General features: G+C 39.3%; 1 protein-coding gene across 2 annotated transcripts in view; it reads right to left on the bottom strand.

Annotated features, from left to right (window-relative positions):
* Positions 1–19,552, bottom strand: part of nmt2 (N-myristoyltransferase 2) — a 42,164-nt gene that overhangs the window by 6,936 nt on the left and 15,676 nt on the right. For both annotated transcript variants that reach the window (XM_061955487.1, XM_061955494.1), the window contains exons 4-5: positions 2,904–3,022; positions 2,736–2,827 (exon numbers count right to left, since the gene is read on the bottom strand). In XM_061955487.1, coding sequence (XP_061811471.1) covers positions 2,736–2,827; positions 2,904–3,022 — 211 coding nt within the window. The remainder of the gene's footprint in view (positions 1–2,735; positions 2,828–2,903; positions 3,023–19,552) is intronic.

Raw genomic sequence — 19,552 nt, 5'->3', positions numbered from 1 at the left:
ATGTTGTTTCTTGTTTGCTCTCTTCCAGTGAGTTTGTCAATGCTTTTCTATAACTGTATAATTTTCCCGTTTGAAGCTTTGATTAATTCTAAGTCAGTCCTGGCCTTCCGGAGCAGCATTGTAACTTTGTTCCTCAAACTTTTAAAAATCATACGATCCGTATTGAGACCCGTTTTAATAGCTCTTTTGAGAGCTGAGTCCAAATTGTTTCATTAATACAAGGTATTTTCACTTTAGCACTTTTCTTTCTGGGTTTTGTTTAAGTGTATTTACAGATAATCACTTATATTTTTGTCATTAGGTCATCACAGGGATGTTCGGTGCTTATCCGATTTATGTCACTCCATGGGACAGTTTTAAGTTCGTTCTCTAGTAAGTGTTGGTCTTTTTTAGGGATATAGGGCAAGCTCTTTTGTGTACCTTTTTGGCCATGATGCCTAAATCTTGACAACTTCCGTGTTATCAGTGTGAGGTTATTGTCTGATAAGCCTGTTAGTAAATTGCACGTTTTTTTCAATGCAATCAGGTTTATTAGTAAATACCAAATCCAGCAAGCTTCAGGCGGAATGTGTAATTCTTATCATTTCTTATCATTTATCATGTGTAATGCTTATCATTTATGTCATGCAGAGGCCGTTTATAATATCCTCAAGTTTCTTTTTACGTGACTTATTTAACCAGTCGAGAGATTAAAGTCCCCCATAACGACAAATTATTTCATACTGTGCTGATTGAGGATGTCTGAAAATGAACTGAGAAAAATGTCTTTAGCTGTGGGCTGTCAGTATCCTACAATTACCTTGAAATACATTTCTGAGGACAATGTGATTTGAATTCCAACACACTCAAGATTATGTACTGGGAGGGTTATTTGTGCACTTTTAATGTTTCCCTTACTTAAATTATAACTCCTCCTTCTCTCCCACTTGATTAATCAGAGCAAAAGATGTTGTAGGTGTTAACCATGTCTCTGATAGACAAAGGTAATCCAAATTAGAGTCTGACAGTAAACAACTCATACGAACGAGGCAGAAAAAAACGCACCCTGACCTCCACAGGCAAACACAATCCAAACATCTCCTAACTCTTTAATGCAAACGCCTGAATACTAATGCCGCAGCAAACTGCCGTCCTCCTACAAGGGGTCGCCAAAACTCACATGTGATCAATATCTGATGGTCCAATCAGAATTAAAATTAGCACTTCACAGTACTCCTCCTTGTGGAGCCATATTTCAACATGTTTAGACCAAGACCACGCCTTGCAACTGACCATCAGTACCTCGCTTCTGTGAGGCTCCAAATAAGATGCCCCCAGAGGGCCGTAAGGGGACTTCCAGTATTAGTAAAGATCAGATAAAATGATAAATTATCTGATACATCACGATTGGAACGTGGACGATGCTGAATTGATGGACAAATGCCCACATATGGATTATTTACGTGTGTTAAATAAAGTGATACAGCTAGACTAAAATGCATACCTGGCACGGACACACACAGAGAAGGGAGGACGAGAGGAGAGCATGCTAACGGCGGCGCTAAGTTAGCTTGAATGTGAAGTAGTGAAACAAGAAAAGAATAAATCTTTGTACACCTCAACAGATGCCTAACAGAAACCATGTTGCATCAGAGAGAAACCAACTAAGAAGAGTAAATTAGCAAAGTAGATTAATAAGTCAGGAAAGACAATATTATCCACACAGTCAGGCAACCCAAAAATGAGTAGATAGACGACACGTCTTTGAGCCGCAAGTTTATGGCAAATATAGCTGCATGTTTATGGCAAATATAATACATGTTATAATAAACAATATATCAACAATATAATAATATACAGTTTAACTAAATATGCATACATTATCTATTCATAAGTATATCATAGCTCCTGAATTGCAATTGAATCGTAAGGTGACCAAAAAGTCCAACCTGTAAGTATTAGCAACTTTATAAATGCTTGAACAATACACAAACTTACAGCTAGATCAGCAGTGCTCGATAATCAACAGGCTGACTAGCAAAGATAACAAAGGACAAACAAAGGGCTGTATACAGCCCTTGTTTTTACTTTAAATGTGGTCAGTAAGTAGGATATGGAATACCCTTAACTAGAACAATCTCTTTATTTGGAGCAAGTGCAAAAACCAGTTTGACACATACAGATAAATCAACTAATCTGATCAGGTTCACAATAGTATATCAACTTAGGATGGGTGTGAACATTTTTTGTCCCACTGGGGAGACATGACAGAAAATATTTGAGAACCAATGCATTATATATACACAGTGTAGCTTATCTATACATATTGTCTATTCCTTTCTCGCAAAATGGCAACACTGCAACAAGAAGTAAACAAACCCTTTAACAACAAAACAAACATGTGAATTATTATAAGAGTCAACATATTAAACATGTCACGAGAACTACAACATTACTAATTGCTGAGATTTGGAAAAGGGTCAGAATGCTTCTTGCGACTTCTTTTCGGAAATTAAAATTTTGCAAGTGTATTCACGTGACGTTCCTTCATGTAACTTATTCAACATGTCTGAAAACAAATACCACATGGCATGACCAATGTCCTGACAATCCCTTGGCATATTTGAGAAAAATGTAGAGTAGTGTGGGAGGAGTGCTTGTTTCCCATGTTAAAACCAAGTTCTAATTTTGTCAGAAAGGGAACATTGGGTTGACTCAATTTTGTTTGGAAGAAAAAAAGGATGCTAAGCGCTTACCATTTGAGGAAGTTTGGTGAATAATCAAATCTAAACATATTATCGTCGTCCTCCACGTAGTTCTCATTCAACAACGTGTACAGCTCCTTCAGCTGTGAAAACATGACAAACTTCATGAACTTTGTGACATGTTAAAATCTGTGCACTTGAGACATGTGTTGTACTCACAACATCCACATTGCTGAGATCCAAAGTGTCCCACATGAAGCCTTGAGGTAAGGAATAGGGCTCTTGCCTGATGTTCTCCTTGTCAGCTTCGATCGGGCCGTGGCCTGTCACCACCTCATCTGCACACACAAAACAACTATCAAACCTATGTCATTCTTTATCAGACAGCCACTTTATATTTAGTTTTTCCACTAAGATGTTGCCTGTTGGTGTACACAAACTCCATTAGTTTGTTGGCAATCTTCATGCAAAACCAGATTACACTAATGCCACAAAGCATGCCAAGTATGGGGGCGACAAAGTTGTCTCGACAATGTTCTGCCTTTATAGGTAGTATCAGAGCTGAAACAGAAAAGAGCCTGTGCTTTTTACACATGCGCACACAGACATTTAAAAAAAGCAAAACAGAACTGTCCTGACATTAAAGTATTCTCATACACTTCAATCCCTGCAATTTTTTCTTGCAAACCTGGCAATAGTCCACCCCTTCGGTGTATCAGAGGAGGGACATAAGGGAATTCCACAATACCAAGACAGGGACGTGACATGGATTACACTGTTGTGTTGAAAGCACATTCCCTGTACAAACATACATATACACATACTGTATATATACAAGCACATATGCATACATACACTCATGCATACAATCACATTTCATCAAACATGTATTAACGTTGTTCACCTAGGGCAGGGGTCGGCAACCCGCGGCTCCGGAGCCGCATGCGGCTCTTTGATCACTCTGATGCGGCTCAGCTGCATATTTGCTGACCCTCCCGATTTTCCCGGGAGACTTCCGGATTTCTGTGCCTCTCGCAGAAACCTCCCAGGTTTAATGTTCTCCCATTTTCACCCTAACAATGATAATAAGGGCGTGCCGTGATGGTACAGCATTTAGCGGCCTCTACAACCTGTATAAACAGAGTGCCAGCCCAGCCTCTTCTAAATGCATCTTCTGTTTGCACTAATGTTGTGTCGTTCGCGAACGATTCGTTCGAACGAACAAATCTTTTGAGTGAACGTACTGAACCGAATCACTTCATGAACTGATTCGTTCCTTTCTCAGTTCAGTTGAGCTCCGCCGCGACCATGCCGGTATGAGTGGAACTGGCGCATTCTGTGACGTCGGCGAACGACGCAGCCAGCTACTCATCATGGGGGCGGGGGGAGGGACTGAGCGAACGATTCGTTCACTGCGGATTAACGACATGAATCACTCAGTGAACGACAACGCTCTCGCTCTCTGCTCTGCTTGCCCCAATGCCGCGAGTGATTCTCGTCGCGGGGATATGTTTCATGCCAATGGCATCCGTTCTCCATTCACTCTCCAAGCTAACGGCTAATGTTGACTCAAGCCACATGAAAACAAACACACACACACGCCCCGTCCCCATTGTCTCAACACATAAAGTTATGAGAGTAGAGGAGACAGAAAGAAAGTCAGTGCAGGGCAAGGCTGAGCAGCAGCGACGCGAGGGGGAGGGGCGGGGGGTAAAGTGTAGGGCAGGCTGTTTGAGAAGATTTAAAATAAAAATAATAACTAATGTATGTACATATACATAGGCTATTATTTATCTTGATTTTTATATTATTTAAGCTATTTATTTTCTTTTTTATTGCATATTTAAGTTGATATTTCCATTTTTATATTTTTAAATGTAAGCTACAGAAATTTTAGTTTTAATGTTGGCTTTTCTGGCACTTGGTTTAATATTTGTTTAGTTTTATTTAAGGTAGCCTATTTATTTTCTTTTTGTTTGCACATTTAAGTTAATATTTTCTTTGTTATATTTTTAAACGTAGGCTACAGAACATTTAGTTTTTATGTTGGCATTTCTGGCTCTTAATTTATTTGTTTTATTTTGAATGTATTTATTTTCTTTTTGTTTGCATATTTAAGTTTACATTTTCTTTGCTACAGAACATTTAGTTTTTATGTTGGCATTTGTTAAGGGTTTCTTAATTTAATATTTGTTTTTGCACTAAACAAACGAGGCCTATTTATTTAACTGTTGATTGCAAGCATTTTAGTAGGCTATAACTATTTTTTTTATTTCCCACTTTTATTTATTTCTTATTTTCATTTCAGTGCAATAAAACATATTTAACAACAGGACTCGCGAACCTACTGACACAGAGAACTGACTGTGTCGCGGAGGAGGACGTCACATTGAGGCTCTCGTTCAGTCACTGTGCGTGTCGTTCATTGGGTGCTGAGGGCTTGTGTCGTTCGCGAACTGACACACACCGAGATCTGCCGCTGGGGAATCTGTTACTGACTGACTCGTGATTCGCTGACCTGCACACAGAACTGCTGCTGCAGAAGTGATTCGCCGACCTGCACACAGAACTGCTGCTGCAGAAGTGATTCGGTGATTCGCCGACCTGCACACAGAACTGCTGCTGCAGAAGTGATTCGGTGATTCGCCGACCTGCACACAGAACTGCTGCTGCAGAAGTGATTCATGATTCGCCGACCTGCACACAGAACTGCTGCTGCAGAAGTGATTCAGGTTCACGTACTGAACTGTGCTGACTGTGGCGCTGTCAGTCACTCACTGCCTGGTGTACTGCATGCACAGAGCTGTGTAGGGACTCGCGTTCACCCTATTTGCTGCTTCTCCCACGAATGTCTGCACTGTACTGTACTACGCACGCCCCCCCCCCTCCTTTTTTTGGAGGGGGGCGGGGGGGTGATTCGGTGAACGAATTTTTTGAACGAATCAATTTAAGGAACTGATTCTAGTGATTCAGTACAGTCAAAAGAACTGCCGATCCCATCACTAGCTTGCACACGTAAGCGACAGCAAGGCATACTTGGTCAACAGCCACACAGGTTACACTGACGGTGTCCATATAAAACAACTTTAACACTCTTACTAATAATGCGCCACACTTTGAACCAAAACCAAACAAGAATGACAAACACATTTCGGGAGAACATCTGCACCTTAACACAACATAAACACAACAGATAAAATACCCAGAATTCCATGCAGCCCTGACTCTTCCGGGCTACATTATACACTCCTGATACCACCAAACCCCGCCCCCACCCTCACCCTGCTCCCTCGGGGATTTTTTATGCCTCCACCGTCAGTGTAACCTGTGTGGTTGTTAACCAAGTGTGCTTGGGTGTCACTTACGTGAGCAAGTAAAAGCCCCTTACACAGTGTGGCTGGGCCGGCACGATGGTTGTAGTGGGGTTAAATGCTGTACCTTCACGACACGTACGAGAGAACAGTGTGAAATTTGTATTCTCCCGGAAAAAAATGACGCTGTCAAGCGCCATTCATATAAAACCCGCGGGCCGCACTAACATCCCATTTTCATATTAAGGTGTGGACCGCGTGTCTGAGACCCTTGCTTTATACATAGCATAATGCAAAAAAAAACTTTGTATGCAGTTTTATTTCATGTTAAATTTCAAAAGATTTTTGTGGCTCTCATTGTTTTCTTTAATTTGTGAAACTGGTCAAAATGGCTCTTTGACTGGTAAAGGTTGCCGACCCCTGACCTAGGGGAAACTGGGTAAAACCCAGCACACTGACAAAGCTTAACCAATTGTTACTATAACAATCTACAAGGTAACTACAGTTTGCTTCTCTTTCTTCCCCTCCATTTATCGGCTTTCTTTTGTATTTCAAGTTATCATTACATATGTGTACTGTTCCATTTGAAACAATTGTGTTGTTAATATATATAATTAGTTATTATTCATTATCAATAGTGCTATTTTGTGTTGGTATTTGTATTGCTACATTTGTAGTGCAATTATGTTCATTGTCATTTCTGTGTTCTTAATATATACTTCACAAAATGCTTCTTTGCCATCACTTTTCGTTTAATATTTGTGCATTTTGTATTTGATGATGCTGATGATGATGATGCTGTTTTGTTGTTGTTGTAGTTGTTATTGTTGTTGTTGTCTCTCTGTCTTCCACCCCTCTTTCTTTTTTTCCTCTTTCTTTTTTTCCTCTTTCTACCAAACATTAATGAAAATCCATTTGATAAAATCAAATACAAATAAGGCAACAAAAGAAGTATCCCACACTTTTCTTTTGTAAAGTAAATCTGTACAGCAAATATGGGCATCCACATCAACAAAATGATTTGCCTGAGTAGCTGGACAAGACAAAAAATTTTTTTTTTTTAAAGATGATCAAAAATGCTTGGAGGATGTGGCTAATGGGACTTATTTTTTTGTGATAGAGTGATTGGAGCACATACTCAAATTTGGTGATGTAGAAAAGTTACAATCAAATTAAATTAGCTTAATGGCATGGCCTCTTAACTTAATGTGAGTGATTATGATTTACGACACCTGTTGACTTCTCTGAGCCCATTCAAATAGGGCTCTTGTGATGCAGTCATGAGACTCGGTTACAAACACGACAATGGTAAAGTCAAAGGAACTCAGCACAGATCTGAAAAAATGAATCATTGACTTGAACAAGTCAGGAAAGTCACTTGGAGCCATTTCAAAGCAGCTTAACGTCCCAAGAGCAACTGTGCAGACAATTGTTTGTAAGTATAAAGTGCATGGCACAGTTTTGTCACTGCCACGATTAGGAAGAAAACACAAGCTATCACTTTCTGCTGAGAGAAAATTGGTCAAGATGATCAAGAGTTAACTGAGAACCACCAAAAAGCAGGTCTGCAATGAATTGGAAGCTGCTGGAACACAGGTGTCAGTGTCCACAGTCAAGCGTGTTATGCATCGCCATGGACTGAGAGGCTACCATGCAAGAAGGAAGCCCTTGCTCCAGAAGTGACACCTTAAAGCTACTCTAAAGTTTGCTGCTGATCACATGGACAAAGATACAACCTTCTGGAGGAAAGTTCTGTACTCAGATGAAACAAAAATTGAGCTGTTTGGCCACAATACCCAGCAATATGTTTGGAGGAGAAAAGGTGAGGCCTTGAATCCCAGGAACACCATCCTACCGTCAAGCGTGACGGCGTGGCGAAGTTGGGAGAGTGGCCGTGCCAGCAATCTGAGGGTTACTGGTTCAATCCCCACCATCTACCATCCTAGTCACGTCTGTTGTGTCCTTGGGCAAGACACTTCACCCTTGCTCCCGATGGGTCCTGGTTAGCGCCGTGCATGGCAGCTCCCGCCATCAGTGTGTGAATGTGTGTGTGTGAATGGGTGAATGTGGAAATAGTGTCGAAGCGCTTTGAGTTCCTTAGAAAGGTAGAAAAGCGCTATACAAGTACAACCCATTTACTATTTACCATTCAAGCATGGTCGTGGTAGTATTATGCTCTGGGCCTGTTTTGCTGCCAATGGAATTGGGGCTTTCCAGAGAGTAAATGGGACAATGAAAAAGGAGGATTACCTCCAAATTTTTCAGGACAACCTAAAATCATCAGCCCGGAGGTTGGGTCTTGGGCGCAGTTGGGTGTTCCAACAGGACAATGACAATGACTCCAAACACACGTCAAAAGTGGTAAAGGAATGGCTAAATCAGGCTAGAATTAAGGTTTTAGAATGGCCTTCCCAAAGTCCTGACTTATACCCCATTGAGAACATGTGGACAATGCTGAAGAAACAAGTCCATGTCAGAAAACCAACACATTTAGCTGACCTGCACCAATTTTGTCAAGAGGAGTGGTCAAAAATTCAACCAGAAGCTAGTGGATGGCTTATTGCAGTGAAACTTGCCAAGAGACATGTAACCAAATATTAACATTGCTGTATTTATACTTCTGACCCAGCCGATTTGGTCACATTTTCAGTAGACCCATAATAAATTCATAAAAGAACCAAACTTCATGAATGTTTTTTGTTCCAAACAAGTATGTGCTCCAATCACTCTATCACAAAAAAATAAGAGTTGTAGAAATTATTGGAAACTCAAGACAGCCATGACATTATGTTCTTAACAAGTTTATGTAACCTTTTGCCCACAACTGTAATACACACATATATATACAGTATATATATATATATATATATATATATATATATATATATATATATATATATATATATATATATATATATAATGTAGTAACAGACGTCTTCATACCAATTTGTCATATGTTCAATAATTACCGTATTTTGATCATTTTAATCAATTCCGGGACTGACTTCTTCCGCGCATTGATTTCCGTTTCCATAGCATCGCACATCCGACAATGTGTGTTCCTGCATCTGGATACAAAACGCTTTTGTGTGTTCTAATCATGGCAGACTTGGTAACAAACAACGAAGACAACTATTTTTGGACAAATGAAGATTCACAACCTTATCTTTTTCAACCTAAATGAACAGGGAATGAACTGCTGCTTCTAGAAGCAAGCACGAAGAACAGGGTGAAACGGAAGCCGCTAGAGTGAGGTGAAAGTGACTCAAATCTGAAAATGTGGAATTTGGAGACAAGCTATTTCGACATAAATGGCTTGCTTAGCCCAGATAAACCAGAAAAAACATCCCCGGCCAGCTGGACAAAAGAGACAACTATCCATCGAGTGAATCACATTTTATATTGATCATGATAAATGCAGCACGTCATGCGTGTATCATGACAGACAACATACGCTGTCAGACTGGCTGTGTACAAACAAAACATGAAATGTGGGCTAATACTTTACAGATACTGTAATATGGTTGTTCATGTTTTTTAGTCAGAACAGATAGGTGCCTTTTCACATTGTTTTGTGCATTACAAACTCAAGCTAGCTCAACTCTTGCTGTAGTTAGCTTTTACGGCTAATACCGAAGCACCTCGATGTGTTAGTACGATAGAAAAAGAGTTCCTGAGTGTTTTCTCTTGCAATCAATAACAATGTCACTACAGTTTGATTATACAGATTACAGAACGTAAATGATGGTTTTTAAATGCATTTTTAAGTGATTTAGAAGAAGAATTGATTGCTCCCATTAGCTGCGTTACTTGCTACCTAGAACAAGCCGATTTTTATGTTAAAATGCAAAAAAAAAAAAAAAAAAAAACTTTTGTTTTCTTGTCTCTCATAATGATTGTGAATGATAGACAAAATTCCCCCAAAAAGTTCAGTTCCCCTTTATGAAAAAGACACTGTGTACGGATAATTGTGTTAAAGCCATTAATTTGTATTAAGTTGAGGTAGGGTTGCACAATATAGACAATAGAAATGATAAAGATTTGGCCAACAACAGATTTTTTTAATACTATCGTTATATTGTGATAATGTATGTTGATGACCTGCGATGAGGTGGCAACTTGTTCAGGGTGTACCCCGCCTTCCACTCGAATACAGCTGAGATAGGCTCCAGCACCCCCCGCGACCCCAAAAAGGGACAAGCGGTAGAAAATGGATGGATGGATGGATGGATGTTGATGACACATTGAACCGCGTCCTCAACCAGCTCTGGGGTCCTTGCTAGTGGCTATTGTCCCTACACAGTGCAAAGCCACTCTAAGTCAGTAATTGTCCCCTTTATGGGAACAAATAAACAGTTTTTTACAAGGAATAGTTCAGCGCTGACACTTTCCAATCAACCATTAGGCCCCACACCAGCACCGATACAGCTCTGATCAAAGTGAAAAGTCTCAGTCTTGTTCCTGCTGGAATGGAGCGCTGCCTTTGACACAGTTGACCATACTATCTTATTACAGAGGTTAGAAAACTGGGTGAAATATCTGGTTCTGCTCTTAACTGGTTCAACTGTTTTGAAATTGGTAACTGTGTTTCTGACTAAATGGCTATGGCCAGTAGGGCTCGATTCTCAGACCCCTATTTCTCAACTTGCACATGCTGCCACTAGGCCAGCTAATATGCAGCTTCAATGTGTCCTACCACAACTTTGCAGATGACACTTATATCTACGTGTCACTGACGACAGGTGAATGTCAGCCTGTTGATTTACTTTGTCGCTGCATTGAACAAATCAGTGTGTGGATGGAAAACAATTTGCTTCAACTAAACGCAGACAAAACCGAAATCATTGCCCTTGCCCTACAGAAGCAAAGAGAAAATGTTATTAGGCACTTTAAAACTCTCTCCCTGTAACCAAGTAGTCAGGGTAAAAATGGACACAACTTTGAACTTTAACAGCCAATATGTCAATATGCTTTTTACCACCCAAACACATTGGCAAAATCTAATGAATAGTGTCCAAAGCGGATTTAGAAAGACTTATCTATGTCTTTGTCTCCAGCAGGTTAGACTACTGTAATGGCCTTCCCATTAGGCTCTGGAAACGAGCTGTAAAGCAGCTGCAGTATATCCAGAATGCTGCTGCTGCTCGAGTCCTCACTAGAAGCAGGAAATATGACCATATTAGTCCAGTGCTTCAGTCGTTGTATTGGCTTCCTGCTGCTCAGAAAGAATAGATAGTAAAACTGCTCTGCTTGTGTACAAGTATTTTCATGGTCTTGCGCCAAAATACATCTCTGACATGTTAGAACAATTTGAACCAAGGAAGTGGTCTCTTGCTGATGCCCAGAATCAGAACCAAAGATGGTGAGGCTACGTTTCAGTTTTATGCTTCTAAAAATCTGGAATAGTCTTCGAGAAGATGTGAGACAGGCCTCAATGTTGGCAATGTTCAAATCCAGGCTTAAAACATTTATTTAATTGTGCATATGACAACTGAAATGATTTTATCTACACTCTTTGAATTTAATTTGAATTATTATTATTTTTAAGATTATTTTATTTTGTCATTTAAATTATCTTTTTTTTTTTCTTCTTTCATTTTTGGCCTTTTTGTAATTTTCTGTAAAGCACTGTGTGTAGAAATTGTGCTCTATAAATAAACATGCTTTGGCTTGCCTTGCCTACACTGTAGGAATATACAATAAACCATGCTAAATGCAAGCTAGAGCTCTTAAATGTCAACAAAATTGGGCGGATTAATACAAATATTGACAGTAACCATACCAAATATAATATCATTATATAGTCGATAACAGTGACGTGCGGTGAACTGTACACCAGGTGAGGCAAAGATACTTTTGGAGGTTTTTGTTCTTCTTTTTTTTAACTTAAATTCATATGTGCAGCTCTAATCATTAGGTTGCACATTAGAATAACAGGAAAAAGAAGGGATTTATTTGCTTTCATAAAAACATTATCATAATGATATTATGATATGATAAATGGGTCCAAAAAGTATTTGATAAAGTTGTTATTTAATACTTTTTGGTCCCATTTGGTTTTAACACAATAAATCAAGTATTGTGAGTGTATCTTACCTTTCTGTATTTGTATCTGAAGCAGCAATAGCTATCCTCCATGAAAACCTACTTTGTATGATCACATTCATTTTGTCTTAAAGTCCAGTTTAGAGAAGTATTTCATCTTGGATACAGTATACAGTATAATCCTCCATATTGGCAGACACATTCATTTGATTGAATGTTATTGCAAGCAATTAAACAATATTTTTGCATCTGACAAAACACACCCACAAACGCAGGTTTACTCTAACAAAAATGCCATGTTTGTTATACAGTTTTGAAAAAAAGGAAAAAAAAGTCTGGCTTCCGCTGGAGAGACATGTGTCTGCTCGCACTTCTCTCAGTGTGGCGAGTCAGAGTACTGCTAGCTTGTTGTCACTTATTCTGCAGCCGAGTAGTCGCAAGAATGATCCCTGGGATCACTAGCATCCTCTACCACCATGAGGCGGGAGAACTGCGAGCCTCACCCAGTGCGTCTTCGCAGCCGTTTTATGATTGCTCAGCACAAGAAATACGTTACACACATACAGTTGTTGACAAAATACACTGTACATTATATACCTCAGCTAACTAAACTATGGACATTTATAATATAATTCATACAGCAATATGGTCTCACTGCACAGCAGGCCAGCAGTTAGCAGAGTCATTGCGCAATCCATGGTGAGGCTCAACTGGCTGCTGACTCACCGCAAGTCTCTTCTCAGTATTTGTACGGCAAATGTGAAAATTCTGCGATTTTGAATAAGAATAATCTAAAACTGGTGAAGTTAAATGGAAAATAACTTTATAGTATAATCACTGGATACATATAACAATTTAATTAATTTTTTTTCTTTTTACATTTTTTTTTTTCCATGATGGCACGTGAGGCACTGCCTCACCTGCCTTCCCTGACTGCACGTCACTGGTCGATACTACAGTGGGTAGATCGATATTTTTTATTTGGTCGTTCTTATTATTGTTTATAAACTCAGGAAATAGGTGCCTTGACAAAGGAGGACTTTACGGGTAAAAACCAAATATTTAAATCAAAGCCAATACTAGGAAATAATTTGTATTTATTTATATTGTTACATCGCCATTCTGTGTTTTTGTCTGATTACGGAATAGTGATCAAAAATGTAATCATTCAATATTCTTGACAATGATAATCAATACCCAAATTTGTAGTATCGCCCAAAACTAATCTAAATTATCCAGACAACAGAGTACGTAATTGTTACATTTTGGCAGAAGTGTATATACAGAAAGTAACCTACTTTTTTTTTTTTAATAAATGTTTTTATTAAATTTGACAGGTATTACAATATACAATAGAACAGTAGTCACATTTTCCCCTTTTTTTCCCACCCACTTCCAAGAACAACAACCCGACACATACCCCATACACACATAACCCCCACCCCCCCAGGTCCTACATACAGTAAGTTAAAGGTACAGTCACAAATGGAAAATAATTAGTACATCACTTTCTTCTCAACATAGGCAGATAGTAAATATACACCCAGAATAAATATAAATAAAAAAACAAAAACAAAAAAAAACTACCAAAAAGGAAGCTGGTTTATGAAAGGTGAACTTTTCATGTGTCCTGTAGCGTCTTTAATTTAGCTATGTAGTCAACCACACAGCCCCAAACAGAATAAAACTTCCCAGGTGCCCCTCTAAGATTGAATTTTATTTTCTCCAGATCTAAATACATCATAAGGTCTTTAAGCCATAAGGAGGCTTTGGGGCAGACTGGTGACGTCCACTCCAGCAAAATTCTCCTACGTGCTAATAAGGATGCAAAAGCGATACTATCCTTACATTTTCTCCTTATTTGGGGATCTGATACCGTCCCAAAAATAGCCATTTCTGCACATGGTGTCAGATTTAAATCCAATGCCTTAGCAAGGTGTTTGAAAATAGTGGACAAGACCAAAACATGTGCGTCATATTTGCAGGTGACATGTAACATCTGTTACAAGTATCCGAGATATTGGGGTATATTTTGGAGAGTTTGGAATTAGTAAAATAAATACGATGGACAACCTTAAATTGTATTAAATTAAGCCTTGAACAGGATGTACTGTTATTAATTTGGGTTAAGGCAGAATCCCAATCTCCATCATCTATAGATCTGCCAAGCTCTTCTTCCCAACTCCCTCTGATTTTATCAAGAGACGTTTTACCAAACTGGGATATTAAGATGTAGATTTTGGAGATTAGGCCTTTCTGATTTGTGGGAATATCTAAAATTGAGTCAATTAGCGAATTAGGTGGAGTATTAGGGAAAGAGAAACTATTTAATTTAACAAAATTACGAACCTGAAAGTATCGAAATAGGTGAGATTTTGGTAGGTCAAATTTTTCACACAGTTCACTGAAACTAGCGAAGACATCACCAATATATAAGTCCTTTAGCCTGCTAAGGCTTGACTGCTTCCATAGAGAAAACGCTACATCTGTGTTGGGAGGGAGGAAGAGGTGGTTATTATGAATGGGGCTGTGGTTGGATAAGCCCTGCAGGCCGAAAGTATTTCTAAATTGAGACCAGATTCTAAGGGTAGAAATGACAATTGGACTACAAGTAAATTGGGATGGTCGATAAGGTAATTTTGATGTAAGCAGATCCAGGAGAGAGGTAGAACAGGAACTAGCTTCAGACTTGCACCAGATTAATTCAGGTTCTTGGATCCAGAGAGTCACTTTGTGTATGTTAGCTGCCCAATAGTAGTATTTTAGATTAGGGAGTGATAAACCACCTACGGACCTATGCCTTTGCAGGAACTCTCTCCTAATCCTGGGATTCTTGCCTTTCCATATAAAAGATGAAATTAGTTTGTTTATTATGCAAAAAAAGGAATTGGGTAAAATGATAGGCAAACATTGAAACAGGTACAAAAATCGAGGAAGCACATTCATTTTGATGCAGTTTACCCTGCCAGCTATAGTTATGTGTAAATCATTCCACCTTTCCAAATCTAATTTAAGTTTGTCGATTAGAGGTGGAAAATTGTCCTTGTAGAGAGCTGGTAGCTTACGACAAATATGTACACCTAAGTATTTGAAGCTGTTCCTGGACATCTTAAATGGGAAATATCCATCAGGGATCTCAAGGGCCAAATTATTCACAGGGAAGCATTCACTCTTAGCGAAATTCAGTTTATAGCCAGAGAATGATCCAAAATTGTTTAGCAATTCAATAATCTTTGGAATGGTAGAGATTGGATCAGATATAAACAATAGTAAATCATCAGCGTATAGAGAATGTGTGTGTTCTAGACCGCATCTATGGATTCCTTTACTGATACCAGCCGATTTAAGGGCAATGGACAAGGGTTCGATTGCAGTAACGAATAACAATGGGCTTAGAGGGCACCCCTGGCGTGTACCTCTGCCAAGTGTGAAAAATTGGGATAACATCCCATTTGTGCTTACAGCAGCCCTAGGAGAAGAGTATAGAAGTGCTATCCAAGATATATATTTGGACCCAATGTTGAACCTCTTTAAGACCTCCAATAAATATCCCCACTCCACCCTGTCTAAAGCTTTCTCCGCATCTAAAGAGACCACCACTTCTGGCGTCTCCTCGGATGCTGGAGAAAAAATAACGTTAAGAAGGCAACGAATGTTGGAAAAAGAGTGCCGGTTTTTCATAAACCCAGTTTGGTCAGGTGATATGATGTTTGGTAAAATTGATTCAAGGCGAAGGGCCAGTGCTTTAGCTAAAATCTTATAGTCAGCGTTTAAGAGAGAGATGGAACGATAAGAACTACAATCGGAATCTACTTTGCCCGGTTTTAGTAATAAAGTTATTGACGCTTCGGTGAGAGTTCGAGGCAGGGTACCCCGGTCCAGAGAGTCATTGTACATATTTAAAAGGAGAGGAGTCAGTTTATCTGAAAATTTTTTATAGAACTCTATAGGATAGCCATCTGGGCCAGGGGCCTTGCCGCTCTGCATTAGTTTAATTGAATCTACAATTTCCCGGATTACTAAAGGTTGATCCAAAGCGCTCTCTTGAGTAGTAGTTATGGATGGGAATTTCAAGTTATCCAGGAAACTCATCATGATTGTTTTATCAGCAGCGCATTGTGAAGTATATAGTTCAGAGTAGAATGATTTGAAGGTGTCATTAATGACTGAAGGAATGACTGTAAGATCATCTGTGGGGGTTCTAATTTGTCGAATTTGCCGAGATGCTGACTGACTTTTAATTTGGCGTGATAGATGGCGCCCTGCCTTCTCACCGTGCTCGTACAGGAAGCCACGCGATCGTAAGAGTAATTTTTCAGTTTCTTGTGTTGACAATAAATTATAGTTCATTTGCACATTTTGTCTATCTTTAACCAGTTCAGGGTGTGGAGATACTGATATCTGTCTGTCCAATTCTGTTATACTTTCCATGAGCTGTTCCTGTTTTTGTCTTCTCGATTTGTTTTGTCTTGCTGAATAAGAAATAATCTCTCCCCGGACTATCACCTTTAATGTCTCCCAGAGTAAAGACGGGGATATGGGAGTAGAGTTGTTGGTGACAAGAAAATCATCTATCACTTTGGAAATTGTTTTGCAGAATCCGTCATCATTGAGTAGTATGCAATTAAACCTCCATGGAGTCTGCGTTTTTTTTAAGAGTGTAAACGAAAGATCAAGTAACAAAGGAGCATGGTCAGATATCACTATTGTTGAATATTCTACATTGTCGACAGCCGGAAGGAGATTATCATCTATGAAAAAATAGTCAATCCTTGAAAAAGTTTTATGAACCTGGGAGTAAAAAGAGAATTGTTTTTTATCTGGGTAAAGAAAACGCCACGGGTCCACACCTCCTATTTGACCCATGAGTTTTGAAATTGTTTTGGCCATTTTTAATGGGGGGCCCTGCCTTGGACTAGATTTGTCTAGCAACGGGTCTATTACACAGTTCAGGTCCCCCCCCAATATTAAACAATGGGAACTGAGGTCTGGCAAAAATGAAAACACTTTCCTAATAAATGCTTCATCATCCCAATTGGGTGCATAAAGGTTGGCCAGGACAACAGACATATTATTAAGAGAACCTGAGACTATTACAAAACGACCTTGATGGTCAGTTATGACATTTGTTGGGCTAAATTGGGTTCTTTTGTGTATTAAAATAGCTGTACCCCTTGCTTTACTGCTAAAATTTGAGTGAAAAGATTGTCCAACCCATGAGGCCTTTAATCTATGGTGATCCTTAGTGGTCAGATGAGTCTCTTGTAGGAAAGCAATTTCAGTTTTAAGGTGTTTTAAATGGGAAAATACTCTACCTCTTTTGACTGGGCCGTTGATCCCTTTAACGTTCCAAGAAACAAATCTCAAGCAAGATAACCCTTTTTTGTTTGTATTAGCCATAATCACATTTGTAAAAAATATGGTGAGATGACACAATGCCTTGTAGAAGGAAGTGGTATTAACATACAGACAGGACTGAAAGAAAAAACAAATTTGTAGGACCTAACACACAAAAACCCCAAAACAAAACCCATAGAAACGAGGAACAAATAAACCCTCCTAAACCACCCTAAGCTTGTCCTAAGAACTAGAACTAGCAGCGGGACTCCATAAACTCTATTACTTCCGTACGACATTAATCCGTGAACTAATATCACCGAGCAGATAGGGCTCCTTTATCTGCAAATGTGTCTATAATGTACAGTGGGTGCCACTTAAATAGAAATAAGCACCATATTGGCAACAGAATTATATATAGAAAATAATAATGGGGAAAAAATAAATAAATAAATAAATGATGATAATATTAATAATAATAATAATAACACAAGTAGCCCCTGGTAAGTGTCAGTTTCAAACTGGAAAAATTAGAGAAAGTAGAGAAATAAAAATATCAATTTACAATATTTAAGTAAGTCATAACTTTTAAGAAAGAGGGAAAGAAGGAAAAACAAAAAAAAAACAAAAAAAGGAAAAAAAAAAAAAAAAAGAAGGAAAGAGGAGAAAAGAAAAAAAAAAAAAAGAAAGAAAAAAGGTTGCAGTGCAGAAATTGACCGACAGTTATAACCATACCTCAAATAAGTTGCACAACAGGATGATTAGTTGCCTGCAAGCCTGGATAAACAATGTCCATTGTTTTTCTGACGCACCCGTTAATGTCCTCTTCAACGTATTTTTGGCCTGAAACGTCTTCCATACAAAGTCATCTTCCACTAACCTGTGGGAGCGATGCGTTCGTCGTAGAAGTCCTGGGCTTTTTGTGGAGAATCAAAGTACAAGTTTTCATTTCTGAAGGAGACCTGGAGACGGGCAGGGTGCAGCAAGCGGAATTTAATTCCTCTCAGGTAGAGCGCATTTTTGATGGGGTTGAAAGCAGCTCGTTTCTTGGCCAAAGCAGGGCTGATGTCCGGGTAAACTCTCAGCTCGGTGCCGCGGTAATCCAATTTATGTTGTCTGGCCCATCTGAGTACTTTTTCTTTCTCTTGGAAACGGAGGAATTTAACGATGAAAGTCCGCGGTTTTCCGGCGCCAGCATCTAGTGGTCTGGGACCGAGGGAGCGGTGAGCTCTCTCTATCTCCGGTGGGCTGGTGAAAACATCAGGACCCGTTATCGCCATTAGTAAGTCCGACGCAAATTTGGTCGGATCTTGTTCTTTCTCGCTTCCCTCTGGGATGTTGATAATCCTCAAATTAGAGCGGCGGGACCGATTCTCGAGGTCGTCCACTCGTTCCAGGAGCACCGTAGTTTGGGACTGTAAAGACTCCACAGCGGCTTCCATCTCGGTGAGTTTTTCAAAGTTTTCACCCACTGTGACTTCGGTTTTAGTCAGACGGCTGTTAAATGACGTCACCTGTTGTCCTAATAAATCGACTGACAGCTTCAGGGACTCAGTCGACTGTTGAATCAGAAAAGCCATGTCCGCCTTGAAGCTATCTCGCTGTTTATTGAGGAGAGCCTCAATGTCGTTCTTGGTGACTGGGTCAGATTGACCCTCAAGTTCGGCTCTCTTGTCTTCAGACCCTGAAGCTGCTGCTGCGGTCGCCATGTTAGCTAGCTTAGCTGAGACGCTCGCTGCTCGAGTTGTTGTTGTTGTCGGTTTTGTCTTCGAGTTGCTCATTATGTCACAATAACCACACTATTTCGCACAAAAATAAGGGATGCGTCAGCCAGAAAAAAACACCGTAAAGTAGTTAGACTTTAAAGAGTAAATGAAAAGTTTGACCGGAGCCCTCCTCTCGCACGTCTGCCCTCTACCTCATCAAACCGGAAGTCCCCGTAACCTAATTTTAACAGTAAATTAACAAGTAGATTAATAACAGTTTTGAGAAAATAAAACAACTGAAAATTATGTAATATGTTACTGCATATGTCAGCAGCCAAATTAGGAGCATTTTTGAAAGGCTTCTATTATAATTTATTCACTAAATAATATATTGTCATGTATATTGTTATCATATATCACAATATAGATTTTAGGCCATATCGCCCATCTCTAAATTGAGGCTTAGATG

Source organism: Nerophis lumbriciformis, linkage group LG04 (assembly GCF_033978685.3).
Source record: "Nerophis lumbriciformis linkage group LG04, RoL_Nlum_v2.1, whole genome shotgun sequence".
Lineage (NCBI taxonomy): Eukaryota > Metazoa > Chordata > Actinopteri > Syngnathiformes > Syngnathidae > Nerophis > Nerophis lumbriciformis.
The sequence above is the reverse complement of the archived record's forward strand: the minus strand, read 5'-3'. Positions and strand labels throughout refer to the sequence as shown.